Below are 25649 nucleotides of genomic sequence, written 5' to 3' on the forward strand. Positions count from 1 at the left end.
ATATATAGGGAGTAGAAAATAACATGGCTATATATAGAGAGTAGAAAATAACATGGCTATATATAGGGAGTAGAAAATAACATGGCTATATATAGGGAGTAGAAAATAACATGGCTATATATAGAGAGTAGAAAATAACATGGCTATATAGAGAGAGTAGAAAATAACATGGCTATATATAGGGAGTAGAAAATAACATGGCTGTATATAGGGAGTAGAAAATAACATGGCTATATATAGGGAGTAGAAAATAACATGGCTATATATAGAGAGTAGAAAATAACATGGCTATATATAGGGAGTAGAAAATAACATGGCTATATATAGGGAGTAGAAAATAACATGGCTATATATAGGGAGTAGAAAATAACATGGCTATATATAGAGGAGTAGAAAATAACATGGCTATATATAGGGAGTAGAAAATAACATGGCTATATATAGGGAGTAGAAAATAACATGGCTATATATAGAGAGTAGAAAATAACATGGCTATATAGAGGGAGTAGAAAATAACATGGCTATATATAGGGAGTAGAAAATAACATGGCTATATATAGAGAGTAGAAAATAACATGGCTATATATAGGGAGTAGAAAATAACATGGCTATATATAGAGAGTAGAAAATAACATGGCTATATATAGGGAGTAGAAAATAACATGGCTATATATAGGGAGTAGAAAATAACATGGCTATATATAGAGAGTAGAAAATAACATGGCTATATATAGAGAGTAGAAAATAACATGGCTATATATAGGGAGTAGAAAATAACATGGCTATATATAGGGAGTAGAAAATAACATGGTTGTATACAGGGAGTAGAAAATAACATGGCTATATATAGAGAGTAGAAAATAACATGGCTATATATAGAGAGTAGAAAATAACATGGCTATATATAGGGAGTAGAAAATAACATGGCTATATATAGGGAGTAGAAAATAACATGGCTATATATAGAGAGTAGAAAATAACATGGCTGTATACAGGGAGTAGAAAATAACATGGCTATATATAGGGAGTAGAAAATAACATGGCTATATATAGAGAGTAGAAAATAACATGGCTATATATAGAGAGTAGAAAATAACATGGCTATATATAGGGAGTAGAAAATAACATGGCTATATATAGGGAGTAGAAAATAACATGGCTATATATAGGGAGTAGAAAATAACATGGCTGTATACAGGGAGTAGAAAATAACATGGCTATATATAGGGAGTAGAAAATAACATGGCTATATATAGGGAGTAGAAAATAACATGGCTATATATAGGGAGTAGAAAATAACATGGCTATATATAGAGAGTAGAAAATAACATGGCTATATATAGGGAGTAGAAAATAACATGGCTATATACTTGGAGTAGAAAATAACATGGCTATATATAGAGGAGTAGATAATAACATGGCTGTATACAGGGAGTAGAAAATAACATGGCTATATATAGAGTGTAGAAAATAGCATGGCTATATATAGGGAGTAGAAAATAACATGGCTATATATAGGGAGTAGAAAATAGCATGGCTATATATAGGGAGTAGAAAATAACATGGCTATATATAGGGAGTAGAAAATTACATGGCTATAGATAGAGGAGTAGATAATAACATGGCTGTATACAGGGAGTAGAACATAACATGGCTATATATAGGGAGTAGAAAATAACATGGCTGTATACAGGGAGTAGATAATAACATGGCTGTATAGGGAGTAGAAAATAACATGGCTGTATATAGAAAGTAGAAAATAACATGGCTATATATAGGGAGTAGATAATAACATGGCTGTATAGGGAGTAGAAAATAACATGGCTGTATATAGAAAGTAGAAAATAACATGGCTATATATAGGGAGTAGATAATAACATGGCTGTATAGGGAGTAGAAAATAACATGGCTGTATATAGGGAGTAGAAAATAACATGGCTATATATATAGGAGTAGAAAATAACATGGCTATATATAGGGAGTAGAAAATAACATGGCTATATATAGGGAGTAGAAAATAACATGGCTATATATAGGGAGTAGAAAATAACATGGCTATATACAGGGAGTAGATAATATCATGGCTGTATAGGGAGTAGAAAATAACATGGCTGTATATAGAAAGTAGAAAATAACATGACTATATACAGGGAGTAGATAATAAAATGGCTGTATAGGGAGTAGAAAATAACATGGCTGTATATAGGGAGTAGAAAATAACATGGCTATATATAGGGAGTAGAAAATAACATGGCTATATATAGGGAGTAGATAATAACATGGCTGTATACAGGGAGTAGAAAATAACATGGCTATATATAGGGAGTAGATAATAACATGGCTATATATAGGGAGTAGAAAATAGCATGGCTATATATAGGGAGTAGAAAATAACATGGCTGTGTATATGGAGTAGAAAACAACATGGCTATATATAGGGAGTAGAAAATAACATGGCTATATACAGGGAGTAGAAAATAACATGGCTATATATAGGGAGTAGAAAATAACATGGCTATATATAGGGAGTAGAAAACATCCTTCACTCATGCTGCCGATCAGACCCTCGTAAAACTGACTATCCTACCGATCCTTGACTTCGGCAATGTCATTTACAAAATAGCCTCCAACACTCTACTCATCAAATTGAATGCAGTCTATCACAGTGCCATCAGTTTTGTTACCAAAGCCTCATATACACCTGCGTTGCTTGCTGTTTGGGGTTTTAGGCTGGGTTTCTGTACAGCACTTTGAGATATCAGCTGGTGTACGAAGCGCTATATAAATCAAATTTTATTGAAAATTTGATATACTACCCACCACTGCGACCTGTATGCTCTCGTTGGCTGGCCCTCGCTTCATATTCGTCGCCAAACCCACTGGCTCCAAATCATCTGTAAGTCTTTGCTAGGTAAAGCCCTGCCTTATCTCAGCTCACTGGTCACCATAGCAGCACCCACCCGTAGCATGCGCTCCAGCAGGTATATTGCACTAGTCACCCCCAAAGCCAATTCCTCCTTTGGTCGCCTTTCCTTCCAGTTCTCTGCTGCCAATGACTGGAACGAACTGCAAAAATGCCTGAAGCTGGAGACTCATATCTCCCTCACTAACTTTAAGCACCAACTGTCAGAGCAGCTCACAGATCACTGCACCTGTACATAGGCCATATGTAAATAGCCCATCCAACTACCTCATCCCCATACTGTTATTTATTTTGCTCCTTTACCTTTATCCTTTGCTCCTTTACCCAGTATTTCTACTTGCACACTCATCTTCTGCACATCTATCACTCCAGTGTTTAATTGCTATATTGTCATTATTTCACCACTATGGCCTATTTATTGCCTTATCCCCCTTATCCTACCTCATTTGCACACACTGTATATGACTCTTTCTATTTTATTATTGGCTGTATGTTTGATTATCCATGTGTAACTCTGTGTTGTTGTTTGTGTTGCACTGCTTTGCTTTATCTTGGCCAGGTCGCAGTTGTAAATGAGAACTTGTTCTCAACTGGCCTACCTGGTTAAATAAAGGTGAAATAACAAAATGTAAAATATTCAACAGGTGTTGAGTGTTTGTAAATTGGTCAGTTATTCTGCGCTCTGGCACACTCAGACGAGAGTGCTCTGAGTAGATAGCCAGAGTGAATTTACCAGCTATGTCTATCAACAGTTGTCGTAGTGACATTCTATTGAAATAGTTACTTGCATATAGTGGAGTATTTTGTTAAGACATGTAGCTAGCTAGCTAGGTAATCAATTAACCATAGTCCCAACTCATGACGTTTCTACACTGCATGAATCTGCAGGTAGCTAACCAACCAGGTTCAATGTTAGCTCGCTAACAGTATATGTGTATATGTGTGACACTGTCTAACTTGTATTTTTTGGAAGAAGTACTGTTCATAATTTGATTGTAATTGAAAATATTTTTGCTTAGGCTGTTGTTGTTGGTATTGTTGTTGTTGTTTTTGACACGCATGTGCCCACCACTGACCAGCCCTTCTCTTCTCTCAATTCAATTCAAGGGGCTTTATTGGTATGGGAACATATGTTAACATTGCCCAAGCAAGTAAAGTAGATAATATACAAAAGTGAAATAAACAATAAAAATGAATAGTAAACATTACACTCACAGAAGTTCCAAAATAATAAAGACATTACAAATGTCATATTATTGTTACAATAAAGTATTGTAACGATGTACAAATGGTTAAAGTACAAAAGGGAAAATAAATAAGCATAAATATGGGTTGCATTTACAATGGTGTTTGTTCTTCACTGGTTGACCTTTTCTCTCTCTCTGTGTGTCCCTACAGGCGGACCCCCAGGGGCGGGACATAGCCATCCGACCCTTCCTGGAACACTGTGAGAACACACACATGACCATTTGGCTGGGGATCGTTTACGCATACAAGGGCCTGCTTATGGTGAGTAAGGAGAGAGATTGGTGTGTGTGTCTGTGTGTGTCCGTCACCTCAAGGGCCTACTCATGGTTCGGGAGGTAGTCTCTGAGCTGCAGGAAAGGAAGAGGTGGTGGCTGTTATCTGAACACCGTCTAGCATGTGTATACCATGGTCATTGTGTCATGATGGAGAGTTTTCTGCCACTCACAAAGCACACGTATGGTAATCATATCTGTGGTTGTTAGATGTCGATTTCATCAGGCATAGAGCGCATTCTATTGTTCTGTCTGAATACTGGGATATGACTCATACTCTACTATACAGAGAGAAATAGCACATGACCTGCCATCGGTTCAGTGATGAGTTACACACAATAGACTTGTCCTTCACTGAAGAGAACCTTCCACTGTGAGAAAGAGAAATATCAAAGGAAACACAAAATACTTTGATCACTGTTCTCTCCTCAACCAAATAAGAGTGGTCCATTGAGTAGTAACTAGGTTCAGTGTGTGTGTGTGTGTGTGTGTGTGTGTGTGTGTGTGTGTGTGTGTGTGTGTGTGTGTGTGTGTGTGTGTGTGTGTGTGTGTGTGTGTGTGTGTGTGTGTGTGTGTGTGTGTGTGTGTGACTCCAAGCAGAGCTCCCAGTGGATGTAGTTAACCGAACCCCTCCAGAAGCCTAAGGTTTCTAAATTAAATGTGACATATTTGAAAATGTTCCGCTTCCCCTCGGCTGGTGTCTTTGAACACCTTAACTTAACTAGTCCAGACTGTAAATAATTCAGCCTTTCAGTCCACTTATAGCCATGACAGAGAGAGGAAACAGAAAGAGAGCAGCAAGACAGAAAGTGGGATACATGGCATGACAAACTTCAGAGTAGTTGTGTCTGAGACAAAACTGGGACATGACAACAGTAGGAGCAACGTCTGAGGATTGAGTCATCATCTATCCTATGGCACACACACACACACACACACACACACACACACACACACACACACACACACACACACACACACACACACACACACACACACACACACACACACACACACACACACACACACACACACACACACACACACACACACACACACACACTCCCAAGGTGTGATCATGTGACGAATGCTCCTGTGATGCTGCGACATCATTATAATGTTGAGACACACTGGGGTTCTGTTCTAGAATATTCCATGCAGTGTTCTGTGAAGAACACAAAAGCACTCTCAGAAAATAAACCATTTATGACCACAAAATCAAAAGGCTTTTCAAGTTTACATCAATGCTGCTGTCTGCTATGTAGGTCACATTAGCTGGTATAATTAATATATTTGTGCAAATGTACACAATGTACATCTCTGTATCACAACAGCTACATTATGTAGTGAACATAAATAGGCCTATACATCCCTGTTAATATTTAATTATTTCTCTCCTCTACTCTCATGTCCCCCTCCCCTCCTCTCTCCTCTCCTTTCCCCTCTCTCTCCTGTCTTCTCTCTCTCTCCTCCTCTCCCCTCTCCTTTCCCCCTTCCCTCCTCTCCTCTCTCCTTTCCCCTCTCTCTCCTGTCTTCTCTCTCTCTCCTCCTCTTCCCTTCTTATCCTTCCCCTCCCCTCCTCTCTCCTCTCCTTTCCCCTCTCTCCTGTCTTCTCTCTCTCCTCCTCTCCCCTCTCCTTTCCCCCTCCCCTCCTCTCTCCTCTCTTTCCCCCTTTCTCTCCTGTCTTCTCTCTCTCTCTCCTGTCTTCTCTCTCTCTCCTCCTCTTACCTTCCTATCCTTCCCCTCCCCTCCCCTCCTCTCTCCTCTCCTCTCCTTTCCCCTCTCTCTCCTGTCTTCTCTCTCTCTCCTGTCTCCTCTCTCTCCTCCTCTTCCCTTCTTATCCTTCCCCTCCTATCCTCTCTCCTCTCCTTTCCCCTCTCTCTCCTGTCTTCTCACCTTCTTATCCTTCCCCTCCTCTCCTCTCTCCTCTCCTTTCCCCTCTCTCTCCTGTCTTCTCTCTCTCCTCTTCCCTTCTTATCCTTCCCCTCCTCTCCTCTCCTTTCCCCTCTCTCTCCTGTCTTCTCTCTCTCTTCTCCTCTTACCTTCTTATCCTTCCCCTCCTCTCCTCTCTCCTCTCCTTTCCCCTCTCTCTCCTGTCTTCTCTCTCTCTCTCCTCCTCTTACCTTCTTATCCTTCCCCTCCTCCCCTTTCCCCTCTCTCTCCTGTCTTCTCTCTCTCTCCTCCTCTTCCCTTCTTATCCTTCCCCTCCCCTCCTCTCTCCTCTCGTTTCCCCTCTCTCTCCTGTCTTCTCTCTCTCTCCTCCTCTTCCCTTTCTTATCCTTCCCCTCCTCTCCTCTCATCTCTCCTCTCCTTTCCCCTCTCTCTCCTATCTTCTCTCTCTCTCCTCCTCTTCCCTTCTTATCCTTCCCCTCCTCTCCTCTCTCCTCTCATTTCCCCTCTCTCTCCTGTCTTCTCTCTCTCCTCCTCTTCCCTTCTTATCCTTCCCCTCCTCTCCTCTCTCCTTCCCCTCTCTCTCCTGTCTTCTCTTTCTCCTCCTCTTCCCTTCTTATCCTTCCCCTCCTCTCCTCTCTCCTCTCCTTTCCCCTCTCTCTCATGTCTTCTCTCTCTCTCCTCTCTCCTCTCCTTTCCCCTCTCTCTCCTGTCTTCTCTCTCTCCTCCTCTTCCCTTCTTATCCTTCCCCTCCTCTCCTCTCTCCTCTCCTTTCCCCACTCTCTCTCCTGTCAACTCTCTCTCTCCTGTCTTCTCTCTCCTGTCTTCTCTTTCTCCTCCTCTTCCCTTCTTATCCTTCCCCTCCTCTCCTCTCTCCTCTCCTTTCCCCTCTCTCTCATGTCTTCTCTCTCTCTCCTCTCCTTTCCCCCCTCTCCTCTCCTGTCTCTTCCCTTTCTCCTTCCTCCCCTCTTCCCTTCTCTTTCCCCTTCCCCTGTCTTCCTCCTCCTCTCCTTTCTTATCCTTTCCCCTCTCTCTCCTGTCTCCCTCTCTCTGTCTTCTCTCTCTCTCCTCTCCTTTCCCCTCTCTCCTATCTTCTCTCTCTCCTCCTCTTCCCTTCTTATCCTTCCCGTCCTCTCATCTCTCCTCTCCTTTCCCCTCTCTCTCCTGTCTTCTCTCTCTCCTCCTTTTCCCTTTCTTATCCTTCCCCTTCTCTCCCTCTCTTCTATCCTCTCCTCCAGTTGTTTGGGTGCTTCCTGGCTTGGGAGACGAGGAATGTGAGCATTCCGGCCCTGAATGACAGCAAGTACATTGGGATGAGTGTGTACAACGTGGGCATCATGTGTATCATCGGGGCGGCCGTGTCCTTCCTCACGCGAGACCAGCCCAATGTGCAGTTCTGCATCGTGGCTCTGGTCATCATCTTCTGCAGCACCATCACTCTCTGTCTGGTGTTTGTACCAAAGGTAAGAAACACAGGAAATGGTATACTGTCCCCTTCCTGTCCAGCCAAGGGGCATGAAACTTCTCAACCCACTGCATTCATGCAATCTAAGAGAATCTCAGAAGTGATAATGTTGCTGATTGTATGAAATACTTTCCCTTGTTTTTAAACATTTCGATATGAGTAAACGTAACATGACATCAGAGGAGGAATGTGGTGTGACACCTCAACCTGTCATTCTAAGCCACTGCCCTTTATTATGACAACTTGCAGTTCATCACGATGAGGACCAATCCAGACGCAGCTACTCAGAACCGGAGGTTAAAGTTCAACACGAACCAGAAGAAAGAGGACTCCAAGACGTCCACGTCAGTGACCAGTGTGAACCAGGCCAACACGTCCAGACTGGACGGCCTGCAGACCGACAACCACCGCCTCCGCATGAAGATAACAGAGGTGACATCATCGTGATACTGCCTTATGTCATGTCATCATCATGCATGAGGAGGCCAGGGAGTCTCTCCCGACCACACCAGTCCTGTTACCTACATTTAGTCCCCAAAGTTCTCTCAATTTCACAGTCAGGAAACGCTCGTGTCCCTATTGATGTGACCAGAGAGACACCCTGTTTTTTGTATTTATCTAAAGTATGGTATTCTTTATGAGTCTTACGTTTGCGTGACATAACAGCAATGACAGTGTTCTCAGAGCTTGCCTTGTCTCTAATAGGTCCTGTCTGCCAGTAGCACCATCTATAAAGTGTCTCTAGTTGGTCCTGTCTGCCAGTAACACCATCCTGTCACTATATAAAGTGTCTCTAATAGGTCCTGTCTGCCAGTAACACCATATATAAAGTGTCTCTAATAGGTCCTGTTTGCCAGTAACACCATCCTGTCACTATATAAAGTGTCTCTAATAGGTCCTGTCTGCCAGTAACACCATCCTGTCACTCTATAAATGGTCTCTAATAGGTCCTGTCTGCCAGTAACACCATCCTGTCACTCTATAAATGGTCTCTAATAGGTCCTGTCTGCCAGTAACACCATCCTGTCACTCTATAAATGGTCTCTAATAGGTCCTGTTTGCCAGTAACACCATCCTGTCACTCTATAAATGGTCTCTAATAGGTCCTGTCTGCCAGTAACACCATCCTGTCACTCTATAAATGGTCTCTAATAGGTCCTGTTTGCCAGTAACACCATCCTGTCACTCTATAAATGGTCTCTAATAGGTCCTGTCTGCCAGTAACACCATCCTGTCACTCTATAAATGGTCTCTAATAGGTCCTGTTTGCCAGTAACACCATCCTGTCACTCTATAAATGGTCTCTATTAGGTCCTGTTTGCCAGTAACACCATCCTGTCACTCTATAAATGGTCTCTAATAGGTCCTGTCTGCCAGTAACACCATCCTGTCACTCTATAAATGGTCTCTAATAGGTCCTGTTTGCCAGTAACACCATCCTGTCACTCTATAAATGGTCTCTAATAGGTCCTGTCTGCCAGTAACACCATCCTGTCACTCTATAAATGGTCTCTAATAGGTCCTGTTTGCCAGTAACACCATCCTGTCACTCTATAAATGGTCTCTAATAGGTCCTGTTTGCCAGTAACACCATCCTGTCACTCTATAAATGGTCTCTAATAGGTCCTGTCTGCCAGTAACACCATCCTGTCACTCTATAAATGGTCTCTAATAGGTCCTGTTTGCCAGTAACACCATCCTGTCACTCTATAAATGGTCTCTAATAGGTCCTGTCTGCCAGTAACACCATCCTGTCACTCTATAAATGGTCTCTAATAGGTCCTGTTTGCCAGTAACACCATCCTGTCACTCTATAAATGGTCTCTAATAGGTCCTGTCTGCCAGTAACACCATCTATAAAGTGTCTCTAATAGGTCCTGTCTGCCAGTAACACCATCTATAAAGTGTCTCTAGTTGGTCCTGTCTGCCAGTAACACCATCCTGTCACTCTATAAATGGTCTCTAATAGGTCCTGTCTGCCAGTAACACCATCTATAAAGTGTCTCTAGTTGGTCCTGTCTGCCAGTAACACCATCCTGTCACTCTATAAATGGTCTCTAATAGGTCCTGTCTGCCAGTAACACCATCTATAAAGTGTCTCTATTTGGTCCTGTCTGCCAGTAACACCATCCTGTCACTCTATAAATGGTCTCTAATAGGTCCTGTTTGCCAGTAACACCATCCTGTCACTCTATAAATGGTCTCTAATAGGTCCTGTCTGCCAGTAACACCATCTATAAAGTGTCTCTAATAGGTCCTGTCTGCCAGTAACACCATCTATAAAGTGTCTCTAGTTGGTCCTGTCTGCCAGTAACACCATCCTGTCACTCTATAAATGGTCTCTAATAGGTCCTGTCTGCCAGTAACACCATCTATAAAGTGTCTCTAGTTGGTCCTGTCTGCCAGTAACACCATCCTGTCACTCTATAAAAATAGGTCCTGTCTGCCTAACACCATCTATAAAGTGTCCTGGTCCTGTCTGCCAGTAACACCATCCTGTCACTCTATAAATGGTCTCTAATAGGTCCTGTTTGCCAGTAACACCATCCTGTCACTCTATAAATGGTCTCTAATAGGTCCTGTTTGCCAGTAACACCATCCTGTCACTCTATAAATGGTCTCTAATAGGTCCTGTTTGCCAGTAACACCATCTATAAAGTGTCTCTAGTTGGTCCTGTCTGCCAGTAACACCATCCTGTCACTCTATAAATTGTCTCTAATAGGTCCTGTCTGCCAGTAACACCATCTATAAAGTGTCTCTAATAGGTCCTGTCTGCCAGTAACACCATCTATAAAGTGTCTCTAGTTGGTCCTGTCTGCCAGTAACACCATCCTGTCACTCTATAAATGGTCTCTAATAGGTCCTGTCTGCCAGTAACACCATCTATAAAGTGTCTCTAGTTGGTCCTGTCTGCCAGTAACACCATCCTGTCACTCTATAAATGGTCTCTAATAGGTCCTGTCTGCCAGTAACACCATCTATAAAGTGTCTCTAGTTGGTCCTGTCTGCCAGTAACACCATCCTGTCACTCTATAAATGGTCTCTAATAGGTCCTGTCTGCCAGTAACACCATCTATAAAGTGTCTCTAGTTGGTCCTGTCTGCCAGTAACACCATCCTGTCACTCTATAAATGGTCTCTAATAGGTCCTGTCTGCCAGTAACACCATCTATAAAGTGTCTCTAGTTGGTCCTGTCTGCCAGTAACACCATCCTGTCACTCTATAAATGGTCTCTAATAGGTCCTGTTTGCCAGTAACACCATCCTGTCACTCTATAAATGGTCTCTAATAGGTCCTGTTTGCCAGTAACACCATCCTGTCACTCTATAAATTTTCTCTAATAGGTCCTGTTTGCCAGTAACACCATCCTGTCACTCTATAAATGGTCTCTAATAGGTCCTGTTTGCCAGTAACACCACCCTGTCACTCTATAAATGGTCTCTAATAGGTCCTGTTTGCCAGTAACACCATCCTGTCACTCTATAAATGGTCTCTAATAGGTCCTGTTTGCCAGTAACACCATCCTGTCACTCTATAAATGGTCTCTAATAGGTCCTATCTGCCAGTAACACCATCCTGTCACTCTATAAATGGTCTCTAATAGGTCCTGTCTGCCAGTAACACCATCTATAAAGTGTCTCTAGTTGGTCCTGTCTGCCAGTAACACCATCCTGTCACTCTATAAATGGTCTCTAATAGGTCCTGTCTGCCAGTAACACCATCTATAAAGTGTCTCTAGTTGGTCCTGTCTGCCAGTAACACCATCCTGTCACTCTATAAATGGTCTCTAATAGGTCCTGTCTGCCAGTAACACCATCCTGTCACTCTATAAATGGTCTCTAATAAGTCCTGTCTGCCAGTAACACCATCCTGTCACTCTATAAATGGTCTCTAATAAGTCCTGTCTGCCAGTAACACCATCCTGTCACTCTATAAATGGTCTCTAATAAGTCCTGTCTGCCAGTAACACCATCCTGTCACTCTATAAATGGTCTCTAATAGGTCCTATCTGCCAGTAACACCACCCTGTCACTCTAATAGGTCCTATCCTATAAGAGTAGCCCCTGTAGTTGTTCCTAACACCATCCTGATAAAGAGTAAGAGTAGCCCTTGTAGTTGTTCCTAACACCATCCTGATAAAGAGTAAGAGTAGCCCTTGTAGTTGTTCCTAACACCATCCTGATAAAGAGTAAGAGTAGCCCTTGTAGTTGTTCCTAACACCATCCTGATAAAGAGTAAGAGTAGCCCTTGTAGTTGTTCCTAACACCATCCTGATAAAGAGTAAGAGTAGCCCTTGTAGTTGTTCCTAACACCATCCTGATAAAGAGTAAGAGTAGCCCTTGTAGTTGTTCCTAACACCATCCTGATAAAGAGTAAGAGTAGCCCTTGTAGTTGTTCCTAACACCATCCTGATAAGAGTAGCCCTTGTAGTTGTTCCTAAACCATCCTGATAAAGAGTAAGAGTAGCCCTTGTAGTTGTTCCTAACACCATCCTGATAAAGAGTAAGAGTAGCCCTTGTAGTTGTTCCTAACACCATCCTGATAAAGAGTAAGAGTAGCCCTTGTAGTTGTTCCTAACACCATCCTGATAAAGAGTAAGTAGCCCTTGTAGTTGTTCCTAACACCATCCTGATAAAGAGTAAGAGTAGCCCTTGTAGTTGTTCCTAACACCATCCTGATAAAGAGTAAGAGTAGCCCTTGTAGTTGTTCCTAACACCATCCTGATAAAGAGTAAGAGTAGCCCTTGTAGTTGTTCCTAACACCATCCTGATAAAGAGTAAGAGTAGCCCTTGTAGTTGTTCCTAACACCATCCTGATAAAGAGTAAGAGTAGCCCTTGTAGTTGTTCCTAACACCATCCTGATAAAGAGTAAGAGTAGCCCTTGTAGTTGTTCCTAACACCATCCTGATAAAGAGTAAGAGTAGCCCCTTGTGTTGTTCCTAACACCATCCTGATAAAGAGTAAGAGTAGCCCTTGTAGTTGTTCCTAACACCATCCTGATAAAGAGTAAGAGTAGCCCTTGTAGTTGTTCCTAACACCATCCTGATAAAGAGTAAGAGTAGCCCTTGAGTTGTTCCTAACACCATCCTGATAAAGAGTAAGAGTAGCCCTTGTAGTTGTTCCTAACACCATCCTGATAAAGAGTAAGAGTAGCCCTTGTAGTTGTTCCTAACCACCATCCTGATAAAGAGTAAGAGTAGCCCTTGTAGTTGTTCCTAACACCATCCTGATAAAGAGTAAGAGTAGCCCTTGTAGTTGTTCCTAACACCATCCTGATAAAGAGTAAGAGTAGCCCTTGTAGTTGTTCCTAACACCATCCTGATAAAGAGTAAGAGTAGCCCTTGTAGTTGTTCCTAACACCATCCTGATAAAGAGTAAGAGTAGCCCTTGTAGTTGTTCCTAACACCATCCTGATAAAGAGTAAAGAGTAGTTCCTAACACCATCCCTTGTAGTTGTTCCTAACACCATCCTGATAAAGAGTAAGAGTAGCCCTTGTAGTTGTTCCTAACACCATCCTGATAAAGAGTAAGAGTAGCCCTTGTAGTTGTTTAACACCATCCTGATAAAGAGTAAGAGTAGCCCTTGTAGTTGTTCCTAACACCATCCTGATAAAGAGTAAGAGTAGCCCTTGTAGTTGTTCCTAACACCATCCTGATAAAGAGTAAGAGTAGCCCTTGTAGTTGTTCCTAACACCATCCTGATAAAGAGTAAGAGTAGCCCTTGTAGTTGTTCCTAACACCATCCTGATAAAGAGTAAGAGTAGCCCTTGTAGTTGTTCCTAACACCATCCTGATAAAGAGTAAGAGTAGCCCTTGTAGTTGTTCCTAACACCATCCTGATAAAGAGTAAGAGCCCTTGTAGCCCTTGTAGTTGTTCCTAACACCATCCTGATAAAGAGTAAGAGTAGCCCTTGTAGTTGTTCCTAACACCATCCTGATAAAGAGTAAGAGTAGCCCTTGTAGTTGTTCCTAACACCATCCTGATAAAGAGTAAGAGTAGCCCTTGTAGTTGTTCCTAACACCATCCTGATAAAGAGTAAGAGTAGCCCTTGTAGTTGTTCCTAACACCATCCTGATAAAGAGTAAGAGTAGCCCTTGTAGTTGTTCCTAACACCATCCTGATAAAGAGTAAGAGTAGCCCTTGTAGTTGTTCCTAACACCATCCTGATAAAGAGTAAGAGTAGCCCTTGTAGTTGTTCCTAACACCATCCTGATAAAGAGTAAGAGTAGCCCTTGTAGTTGTTCCTAACACCATCCTGATAAACCAGTAAGAGTAGCCCTTGTAGTTGTTCCTAACACCATCCTGATAAAGAGTAAGAGTAGCCCTTGTAGTTGTAACACCATCCTGATAAAGAGTAAGAGTAGCCCTTGTAGTTGTTCCTAACACCATCCTGATAAAGAGTAAGAGTAGCCCTTGTAGTTGTTCCTAACACCATCCTGATAAAGAGTAAGAGTAGCCCTTGTAGTTGTTCCTAACACCATCCTGATAAAGAGTAAGTAGCCCTTGTAGTTGTTCCTAACACCATCCTGATAAAGAGTAAGAGTAGCCCTTGTAGTTGTTCCTAACACCATCCTGATAAAGAGTAAGAGTAGCCCTTGTAGTTGTTCCTAACACCATCCTGATAAAGAGTAAGAGTAGCCCTTGTAGTTGTTCCTAACACCATCCTGATAAAGTTCCTAACACCATCCTGATAAAAGTAGCCCTTGTAGTTGTTCCTAACACCATCCTGATAAAGAGTAAGAGTAGCCCTTGTAGTTGTTCCTAACACCATCCTGATAAAGAGTAAGAGTAGCCCTTGTAGTTGTTCCTAACACCATCCTGATAAAGAGTAAGAGTAGCCCTTGTAGTTGTTCCTAACACCATCCTGATAAAGAGTAAGAGTAGCCCTTGTAGTTGTTCCTAACACCATCCTGATAAAGAGTAAGAGTAGCCCTTGTAGTTGTTCCTAACACCATCCTGATAAAGAGTAAGAGTAGCCCTTGTAGTTGTTCCTAACACCATCCTGATAAAGAGTAAGAGTAGCCCTTGTAGTTGTTCCTAACACCATCCTGATAAAGAGTAAGAGTAGCCCTTGTAGTTGTTCCTAACACCATCCTGATAAAGAGTAAGAGTAGCCCTTGTAGTTGTTCCTAACACCATCCTGATAAAGAGTAAGAGTAGCCCTTGTAGTTGTTCCTAACACCATCCTGATAAAGAGTAAGAGTAGCCCTTAGTTCCTAACACCATCCTGTAGTTGTTCCTAACACCATCCTGATAAAGAGTAAGAGTAGCCCTTGTAGTTGTTCCTAACACCATCCTGATAAAGAGTAAGAGTAGCCCTTGTAGTTGTTCCTAACACCATCCTGATAAAGAGTAAGAGTAGCCCCTGTAGTTGTTCCTAACACCATCCTGATAAAGAGTAAGAGCAGCCCTTGTAGTTGTTCCTAACACCATCCTGATAAAGAGTAAGAGTAGCCCTTGTAGTTGTTCCTAACACCATCCTGATAAAGAGTAAGAGCAGCCCTTGTAGTTGTTCCTAACACCATCCTGATAAAGAGTAAGAGTAGCCCTTGTAGTTGTTCCTAACACCATCCTGATAAAGAGTAAGAGTAGCCCTTGTAGTTGTTCCTAACACCACTCTTAAAGTACAATGGAGTTGAATAGAAAAGGTTTCTTTCTGATGAAAATGAATACATTTCAGTAGGCAACCCTCATCTGTCCTTGCAGTTTCTTCCCCATCACTATTTCACTATATTTTAACAAATGGGTAACACTTTGTTTTAAGGGTCCATAATAAACCATTTATAAGGCATTTAAGGCATTTACAAACCATTTGTTCAACATGTATTAATCATTACTCCCAAAGTTGAAAACTATTTTAACCTCTTAAACATTATGTCAACATCTTAAACATTATGTCAACATCTTAAACATTATGTCAACATCTTAAACACCATTTTAACATTATGTTAACAACTTAAACACTATTTTAACCCCATAAAGTAAACGTTGTCTGTGCAGTTGGATAAGGAACTGGAAGAGGTGACCATGCAGCTGCAGGACACCCCAGAGAAGACCCCGTACATCAAGCAGAACCACTACGGAGACGTCAACAACATCCTCAGCATACGCAACTTCACCGACGGAAAAGGTGACTGACCACTGCTGCTTTTGTTCACACTTCTACAGCATCACCTCCCACATATTCCTCCCTCATTAGAACAGACAGACTCACCTCTGTCAGCACGGACTGCTGCTGCTGCTGCACATGATTCTCTCTGAAGAGTTGTATTCATCTGTCCCAGGTAAAACAGCTGTGCTCTCCTCATAGATAGGGAACAGCATGACAACTATTTTTATTTTGTATTTTTTTATTGAACCTTTATTGAACTAGGCAAGTCAGTTAAGGGCAAATTCTTATTTACAATGACAGCCTACCAAAAGGCAAAAAGGGGGCTGGGATTAAAAATAAAAATAATATAAAAATATAGGACAAAACACACTTCATGACAAGAGCGACAACACAACATAAAGAGAGACCTAAAACAACAACACAGCATGGTAGCAACACAACATGACAACAACATGGTAGCAACACAACATGGCAGCAGCACAACATGGCAGCAGCACAAAACAGGGTACAAACATTATTGGTCACAGACAACAGCACAAAGGCTCAAGAAGGATAGAGACAACAATACATGACGCAAAGTAGCCACAACTATCAGTAAGAGTGTCCATGATTGAATCTTTGAATGAAGAGATTGAGATAAAACTGTCCAGTTTAAGTGTTTGTTGTAGCTAGTTCCAGTCACCAGCTGCAACGACCGACCCAGGGATGTGTGTGCTTTGGGGACCTTTAACAGAATGTGACTGGCAGAACAGGTGTTGTATGTTGAGGATGAGGGCTGCAGTAGGTATCTCAGATAGGGGGAGTGAGGCCTAAGAGGGTTTTATAAATAAGCATCAACCAGTGGGTCTTGGGACCGGTATACAGAGATGACCAGTTTACAGAGTATAGAGTGCAGTGATGTGTCCTACAAGGAGCATTGGTGGCAATTCTGATGGCCGAATGGTAAAGACCATCTAGCCGCTCGAGAGCACCCTTACCTGCCGATCTATAAATTACGTCTCCGTAATCTAGCATGAGTAGTATGTTCATCTGAATCAGGGTTAGTTTGACATCTGGGGTGAAAGAGGAGTGATTACGATAGTGGAAACCAAGTTTCGATTTAACTTTAGCCTGCAGCTTTGATATGTGCTGAGAGAAGGACAGTGTACCGTCTAGCCATACTCCCAAGTACCATCTTAAGCTCTAATTCCTCAGAGGTAGTAATCACATCTGTGGAGAAAGGGGCATTCTACTTACCAAAGGTTAAGGGCAGAGAAAGCTGGTTGGACACTAAGAAAGCTTTTTGTAGAGCGTTTAACACAAAATCTGGGGAGGGGCCAGCTGAGTATAAGACTATCATCTGCATATAAATGGATGAGAGCTTCCTACTGCCTGAGCCTAGTTGTTGATGTAAATTAAGTAGAGAGTGGGGCCTAGGATCGAGCCTTGGGGTACACCTTTGGTGACAGGCAGTGGCTGAGACAGCAGATGTTCTGACTTTATACACTGCACTCTTTGAGAGAGGTAGTTAGCAAACCAGGCCAAAGACCTCTCTCGTAGTTCAGGACTACAGTACCCTGAACCTAAGTTTGTCGATTGCTCAATGATAAGCTTCTGTTCAGCATTTAGACTGACAGACATATAGAGAAATATAAATGGGTCATTCTATTCACCATGAGGATTCAGCCACATTGTAGAGAACATCACCACGTCCATATCTCTACCTCAGCCTTCAGTATTCATGAAACTGGCTGGACTAAATGCATTTGGGCTGTGAATGAGGGGCTGTTATAAGAGTACAATCACAACCAAGTACAAAGAACACTCTCCATAGTGCATGAATATTCATTAGCACATGGTTTGGACTTGAAGGTAGAGCGGTGGGGTTGACTGACCACGGCATCCATATTAGGAATTGCCTCAGTTGTCAGGCCAGTTAAAATACGTAGTCCTCAACTACTACAGTTGTTAGCAGTCAGTTGACAAGTTTGAGAGTTTCATAAGACAATTGAGGAACCTAATATGGGTGCCGTAAAGGATCTGGAGAGTAGTTACAGAGTTCAGAAGACATTCATATTACTGTGAGGTTATCTCTCAGGGCACAAGAGATAGTGACCTGTGACAGTAAATTGCTCTTTTGACACCATCCCACCAACATTGTTTTCAGAGCTGGGTTTATATATTATTAATTTCCAAATAGCATTATACCGTGAATTGCTCACATTAATAAATCATTTACCGCCGCAATGCAATCCATATGAATCCACTATGCTATGTTTAGACATGCGCTCCTGTATCCTCCTCTTCAGACGCACATTTCGGATACACAATGCCACAGTGTGATCGTCCAATCAGGTCAATGTTATGCTAAGAGGTGAAGATCTGGGTCAACTGGAGAGGAATAACAGGACACAAAAGGTGCTCATTTTGGGGCTCTCCAGGTGGCGCTTGAAACACTGATAAGCCTGTTTACTTTGATAACAACTGTGTTCACACTCACCGTCTGTCTCCCACGGCGACGAGAGAACAACACTAGAATCCTGTCAGGCTGTTTCCCCCCTGGACTAAAATATTTTCCACAACATCAAGAAGCGCTCTCTCTCTCTATCTGTCTCATTGTGCTACCAGCAGAGCTCCATTTAGCATGTGTTGAACACACAAAACAGAAGTGTTGTCTTTGTTTGCTGCTGCCTTTAAAGTAATGCCCGACAGATACTGTATCAGTGATGTAATGCCCGACAGATACTGTATCAGTGATGTAATGCCCGACAGATACTGTATCAGTGATGTAATGTCCGACAGATACTGTATCAGTGATGTAATGCCCGACAGATACTGTATCAGTGATGTATAATGCCCGACAGATACTGTATCAGTGATGTAATGTCCGACAGATACTGTATCAGTGATGTAATGCCCGACAGATACTGTATCAGTGATGTAATGCCCGACAGATACTGTATCAGTGATGTAATGTCCGACAGATACTGTATCAGTGATGTAATGCCCGACAGATACTGTATCAGTGATGTAATGTCCGACAGATACTGTATCAGTGATGTAATGCCCGACAGATACTGTATCAGTGATGTAATGCCCGACAGATACTGTATCAGTGATGTAATGTCCGACAGATACTGTATCAGTGATGTAATGCCTGACAGATACTGTATCAGTGATGTAATGCCTGACAGATACTGTATCAGTGATGTAATGCCCGACAGATACTGTATCAGTGATGCAATGCCCGACAGATACTGTATCAGTGATGTAATGCCCGACAGATACTGTATCAGTGATGTAATGCCCGACAGTGACGCTGTTACAGGCAAATGAAGATCCTAGAATCTTCACAGTCAATATTTTCATACTTAGCAGTTGCTTTGAGAGAATGCTTGACATTGTAATACTATCTATCATTATTAGTATGACTGATGGTGGTACATTCTTCAGTGTCCTTAGCTTCTCAGGTGTTGTGATCTGAACCAGGCATAGGGGACATACCAATGGCATACTATTCCCTATATAGTGCACTACTTTTGCCCAGAGCTCTATTGGAATCCTATCGGGTCCTGGTCAAAGGTAGTGAACTACACTGAGTGTACAGTACATCCTAATATTGAGGTGCAGCTCCCCCATTTCTGCTCTCAGAACAGCCTCAATTGGTCAGGACATGGACGCTGCAAGGCGTTGAAAGCGTTCCACAGGGATGCTGGCCCAATGCTTCCTACAGTTGTGTCCAGTTGGCTGGAAGTACTTTGGGTGGTGGACCATTCTTGATACACCACCTGCTGGGTTTCACACAAACCGGTGCGCCTGGCACCTACTATCATACCGCGTTCAAAGACACTTAAATATTTTGTCTTGCCCATTCACCCTCTGAATGACACACGTAACACAATCCATGTCTCAATTGTCTCAAGGCTTAAAAATCCTTCTTTAACCTGTCTCCTCCCTTCCATATACACTGATTTGAAATGGATTTATCAAGTGACATCAAAAAGGGATCATAGCTTTCACCTGTATTCACCTCGTCAGTCTATGTCATGGAAAGCACAGTGTTCCTACTGTGTTGTAGAGAATAGGGAGTCATTTTATGGCATGGTGTGACAGCCTGTATGGGGATTGATCCTGTTTGCTGTGTCATCTCTCCGTGTCTCTGCAGAGGGGGAGAAATCGATAGTGAAGAATCATCTTGAGCAGAAGCCTCAGGCCCAGTGGGGCTCCATGGATCCTTCCAGAATAAACAGAGGTCCTCTGGAGGATATCAACTCACCTGAACAGTGAGTTCTCCTCAAAAGTATCCCTCCTCCCTCCTCCTTTTTCCTCCCCCCTTTTTCCTCCTACTGTTGTCTTTTTTTGCAGACGAGACATCAGATGTATTGCCTCCACCACCAGCACTGCATGGCGGTTGCTCTGGCAACCAGCTCTGTAAAAGATGGACCAATATAACATCCCAATCATCTACACACACTCTCTCCCCCTCCCACACACTCACACACACACACACACACACACACACACACACACACACACACACACACACACACACACACACACACACACACACACACACACACACACACACACACACACACACACACACACACACACACACACATATATATATATAGCCAGCAGAGCACAGCTGACTGCATGTTGTCCCAACTCTTAAAACGTGGCGGTCCAGAACACTCATAACACACTCAGCTGACAAATAAAGAGCTACCGTCACTTATTATTCATGAGCAGGCTGGGGCATGTCGACTTCATCAGAGAGGGAAAAAAAATAGTTTAAAGCATCATTGAGAGCCTCCTCTTCTCCCTCCTCCTCCCCTCACAGTGACCGCTCTCCCCTCCTCCCCTCACAGTGACCGCTCTCCCCTCCTGACCCCTCCCCTCACAGTGACCGCTCTCCCCTCACAGTGACCGCTCTCCCCTCCTCCCCTCACAGTGACCGCTCTCCCCTCCTCCCCTCACAGTGACCGCTCTCCCCTCCTCCCCTCACAGTGACCGCTCTCCCCTCCTCCCCTCACAGTGACCGCTCTCCCCTCCTCCCCTCACAGTGACTGCTCTCCCCTCCTCCCCTCACAGTGACCGCTCTCCCCTCCTCCCCTCACAGTGACCGCTCTCCCCTCCTCCCCTCACAGTGACCGCTCTCCCCTCCTCCCCTCACAGTGACCGCTCTCCCCTCCTCCCCTCACAGTGACCGCTCTCCCCTCCTCCCCTCACAGTGACCGCCCTCCCCTCCCCCTCACAGTGACTGCTCTCCCCTCCTCCCCTCACATTGCCGCTCTCCCCTCCTCCCCTTTCCCTCATCCTCCAAGCTCTCCCCTCCTCCCCTCCTGACGTTCATCTAACTGGGATTCCCCTAGAGAGAACACTCCCCTGATTGAGTCCCCTCCTGAGTCAGTGAGTCTCCCTCCCCCTGAGTGAGTGAGTGAGTGAGTGAGTGAGTGAGTGAGTGAGTGAGTGAGTGAGTGAGTGAGTGAGTGAGTGAGTGAGTGAGTGAGTGGTGACATGAGAGGAACAGAGAGGGGAATCATGATAGAGAAGACACAGAAGAGAGAGAGCAGAAAACGGATAGAGAGAGCAGAAAACGGATAGAGAGAGCAGAAAACGGATAGAGAGAGCAGAAAACGGATAGAGAGAGCAGAAAACGGATAGAGAGAGGGAGACAGAAATTACATGATAGAGAGAGGACATGAGAAGGAGGGAGAGGAACCAAGAGGGAGGATCCATGAGAGAGTCACAGAGCTTATGTAACGAGTGATTTACGGCTACGGTTGGAAGCAGCAGTAGCAGCAGGGGTTGAAAATAGACTGGGGAGACAGAAGAAGTGGAAGAACACTGAGTTATTCGCACACCACATGAATGTTTGATCACATGGTGGGAGGGAGGTGATTCCCAAACCTTCCATAACAAAGCCATCACCTACAGCGAGATGAACCTGGAGAAAACTCCCCTAAGCAAGCTGGTCCTGGGGCTCTGTTCACAAACACAAACACACCCCACAGAGCCCCAGGACAGCAACACAATTAGACCCAACCAAATCATTAGAAAATAAATAAAAATACTTCACACATTGGAAAGAAATAACAAAAACTGTGCAAACTAGAATGCTATTTGGCCTTAAACAGGGAGTACACAGTGGCAGAATACCTGACCACTGTGACTGGCCCACAATTAAGGAAAGCTTTGACTATGTACAGACTCAGTGAGCATGGCCTTGCTATTGAGAGAGGCTGCCGTAGGCAGACCTGGCTCTCAAGAGAAGACAGGCTATGTGCACACTGCCCACAAAATGAGTTTGAACTGAGCTGCACTTCCTAACCTCCTGCCAAATATATGCCCATATTAGAGACACATATTTCAGCAGCAAGATGTGTGACCTGTTGCCAGAAGAAAAGGGCAACCAGTGAAGAACAAACACCATTGTAAATACAACCCATATTTATGTTGATTTATTTTCCCTTTTGTACTCTATTTGCACATTGTTACTACATTGTATATAGACATAATATGATATTTGAAATGTCTGCATTCTTTTGGAACTTCTGTGAGGGTAATGTTTAATGTTAATTTTATATTGTTTATTTCATTTTTGTTTATTATCTATTCTACTTACTTTGGCAATGTAAACATATGTTTCCCATGTCAATAAAGTGTTATTTCATCAAGAAACATGTACAGCAACCTGTGAAACAATTCACTGGTCTCTTTTGAAAGTTGGCAGAATTGAAAGACTTTGAGCTAGTGAAGGACATGTTTTTTCTATATTTACATAACTGCCATTTGGTTAGGTAATCGGCTTGAAAAGCAATGGCTCTAGCAGAGAGGTGCGGTGTGAGCTGTCATGACATGACATTTTATTTTTGTCAGAAGATCTCCAAAGCACGGAGTGGATTATGGGTTAGTGGAGAGGAGTAGAGAGGAGGGACCAGGGAGGCTCTGGTGTGATACTGTGGGGGGTAGAGGAGGAGGGGGGAGGGGACCGGGGAGACGCTGGTGTGTTACTGTGGGGGGTAGAGGAGGAGGGGGGAGGGGACCGGGGAGACGCTGGTGTGTTACTGTGGGGGGTAGAGGAGGAGGGGGGAGGGGACCGGGGAGACGCTGGTGTGATACTGTGGGGGGTAGAGGAGGAGGGGGAGGGGACCGGGGAGACGCTGGTGTGTTACTGTGGGGGGTGGAGGAGGGGGGGGGGGCTGGGGAGGCTCTGGTGTGTTACTGTGGGGGTGGATGAGGGGGGACCGGGTAGACTCTGGTGTGATACTGTGGGGGTAGAGGAGGAAGGGGACCGGGGAGACGCTGGTGTGTTACTGTGGGGGGTGGAGGAGGAGGGGGAGGGGACCGGGGAGACGCTGGTGTGTTACTGTGGGGGGTGGAGGAGGGGGGGGGAGGGGACCGGGGAGGCTCTGGTGTGTTACTGTGGGGGTGGAGGAGGAGGGGGAGGGGACCGGGGAGGTTCTGGTGTGTTACTGTGGGGGTGGAGGAGGAGGAGGGGACCGGGAAGGCTCTGGTGTGATACTCTGGGGGTGGAGGAGGAGGGGGAGGGGGACCGGGAAGGCTCTGGTGTGTTACTCTGGGGTGTGGAGGAGGTGGGGGAGGGGGACCGGGAGGCTCTGGTGTGTTACTGTGAGGGGGTGGAGGAGGAGGGGGAGGGGGACCGGGGAGGCTCTGGTGTGTTACTGTGAGGGGTGGAGGAGGAGGGGGAGGGGACCGGGAGGCTCTGGTGTTTTACTGTGGGGGTGGAGGAGGAGGGGGGAGGGGACCGGGGAGACTCTGGTGTGTTACTGTGGGGGGTGGAGGAGGAGGGGACCGGGGAGGCTCTGGTGTGTTACTGTGGGGGTGGAGGAGGAGGGGGGAGGGGGACCGGGGAGGCTCTGGTGTGTTACTGTGAGGGGTGGAGGAGGAGGGGGAGGGGACCGGGGAGGCTCTGGTGTGTTACTGTGGGGGTGGAGGAGGAGGGGAGGGGGACCGGGGAGGCTCTGGTGTGTTACTGTGGGGGTGGAGGAGGAGGGGGAGGGGACCGGGGAGGCTCTGGTGTTTTACTGTGGGGGTGGAGGAGGAGGGGAGGGGACCGGGGAGACTCTGGTGTGTTACTGTGGGGGTGGAGGAGGAGGGGCCCGGGAGGCTCTGGTGTGTTACTGTGGGGGTGGAGGAGGAGGGGGAGGGGACCAGGGAGGTTCTGGTGTGTTACTGTGGGGGGTGGAGGAGGAGGGGGGGGGGACCGGGAGGCGCTGGTGTGTTACTGTGGGCGGTGGAGGAGGAGGGGGAGGGGACCGGGGAGGCTCTGGTGTGTTACTGTAGGGGGTGGAGGAGGGGTGGGGGGCTGGGGAGGCTCTGGTGTGTTACTGTGGGGGGTGGAGAGGGGGGGCCGGGGATACTCTGGTGTGTTACTGTGGGGGTGGAGGAGGAAGGGGGGACCGGGAGGATCTGGTGTGTTACTGTGGGGATGGAGGAGGAGGGGGGAGAGGACCGGGGAGACTCTGATGTGTTACTGTGGGGGGTGGAGGAGGAGGGGAGGGGCTGGGGAGGCTCTGGTGTGTTACTGTGGGGGTGGATGAGGAGGGGGGGGGGACCGGGTAGTCTCTGGTGTGTTACTGTGGAGGAGGAGGAGGAGGGGGACCGGGAGGATCTGGTGTGTTACTGTGGAGGAGGAGGAGGAGGAGGAGGGGACCGGGGGATACTCTGGTGTGTTACTGTGGGGGTGGAGGAGGAAGGGGGACCGGGAGGATCTGGTGTGTTACTGTGGGGATGGAGGAGGAGGGGGAGAGGACCGGGAGACTCTGATGTGTTACTGTGGGGGTGGAGGAGGGGTGAGGGGGCTGGGGAGGCTCTGGTGTGTTACTGTGGGGGGTGGATGAGGGGGGGGGACCGGGTAGACTCTGGTGTGTTACTGTGGAGGAGGTGGAGGAGGGGGGGGACCGGGAGGATCTGGTGTGTTACTGTGGAGGAGGAGGAGGAGGGGGGACCGGGGGGGCTCTGGTGTGTTACTGTGGGGGTGGAGGAGGAGGGGGGGGACCGGGAGGTATCTGGTGTGTTACTGTGGGGTTGGAGGAGGAGGGGGGACCGGGAGGATCTGGTGTGTTACTATGGGGGTGGAGGAGGGGACCGGGGGGCTCTGGTGTGTTACTGTGGGGGTGGAGGAGGGGGGACCGGGAGTATCTGGTGTGTTACTGTGGGGTTGGAGGAGGAGGGGGGGACCGGGAGGATCTGGTGTGTTACTGTGGGGGTGGAGGGGTGGGGGGACTGGGGGGCTCTGGTGTGTTACTGTGGGGGTGGAGGAGGAGGGGGGGACCGGGAGGATCTGGTGTGTTACTATGGGGGTGGAGGAGGGGGGGGGGGCGGGGGGCTCTGGTGTGTTACTGTGGGGGTGGAGGAGGGGGGACCGGGAGGATCTGGTGTGTTACTGTGGGGGTGGAGGGGGGGACTGGGAGGATCTGGTGTGTTACTGTGGGGGTGGAGGGGGACTGGGAGGATCTGGTGTGTTACTGTGGGGGTGGAGGAGGGGGACTGGGAGGATCTGGTGTGTTACTGTGGGGGTGGAGGGGGACTGGGAGGATCTGGTGTGTTACTGTGGGGGCGGAGGAGGGGGGAGGACTCTTCGACTGTGTGCGGTAATGCCAGTGAGAAGTGAGATGTCACTGACTGTGTTGTGACACTGTTACAGTATTATAACTACAGTGTACAGTCATTCAGCCCTCTTTGCATCAGTAATCAGAAGTGCTGGTGTACAAAAAGCCCATTTGAATTA

General features: G+C 45.5%; 1 protein-coding gene across 1 annotated transcript in view; it reads left to right on the forward strand.

Annotated features, from left to right (window-relative positions):
* The window catches only part of LOC118399002 (gamma-aminobutyric acid type B receptor subunit 2-like), a 448447-nt gene that overhangs the window by 419384 nt on the left and 3414 nt on the right, over positions 1–25649 (forward strand). The window contains exons 14-18 of the mRNA XM_052472644.1: positions 4322–4432; positions 7572–7796; positions 8048–8230; positions 15802–15931; positions 20058–20175. Of these exons, the coding sequence (XP_052328604.1) occupies positions 4322–4432; positions 7572–7796; positions 8048–8230; positions 15802–15931; positions 20058–20175 (767 nt within the window). The remainder of the gene's footprint in view (positions 1–4321; positions 4433–7571; positions 7797–8047; positions 8231–15801; positions 15932–20057; positions 20176–25649) is intronic.

This window comes from Oncorhynchus keta, chromosome 20 (assembly GCF_023373465.1).
Source record: "Oncorhynchus keta strain PuntledgeMale-10-30-2019 chromosome 20, Oket_V2, whole genome shotgun sequence".
Classification (NCBI taxonomy): domain Eukaryota; kingdom Metazoa; phylum Chordata; class Actinopteri; order Salmoniformes; family Salmonidae; genus Oncorhynchus; species Oncorhynchus keta.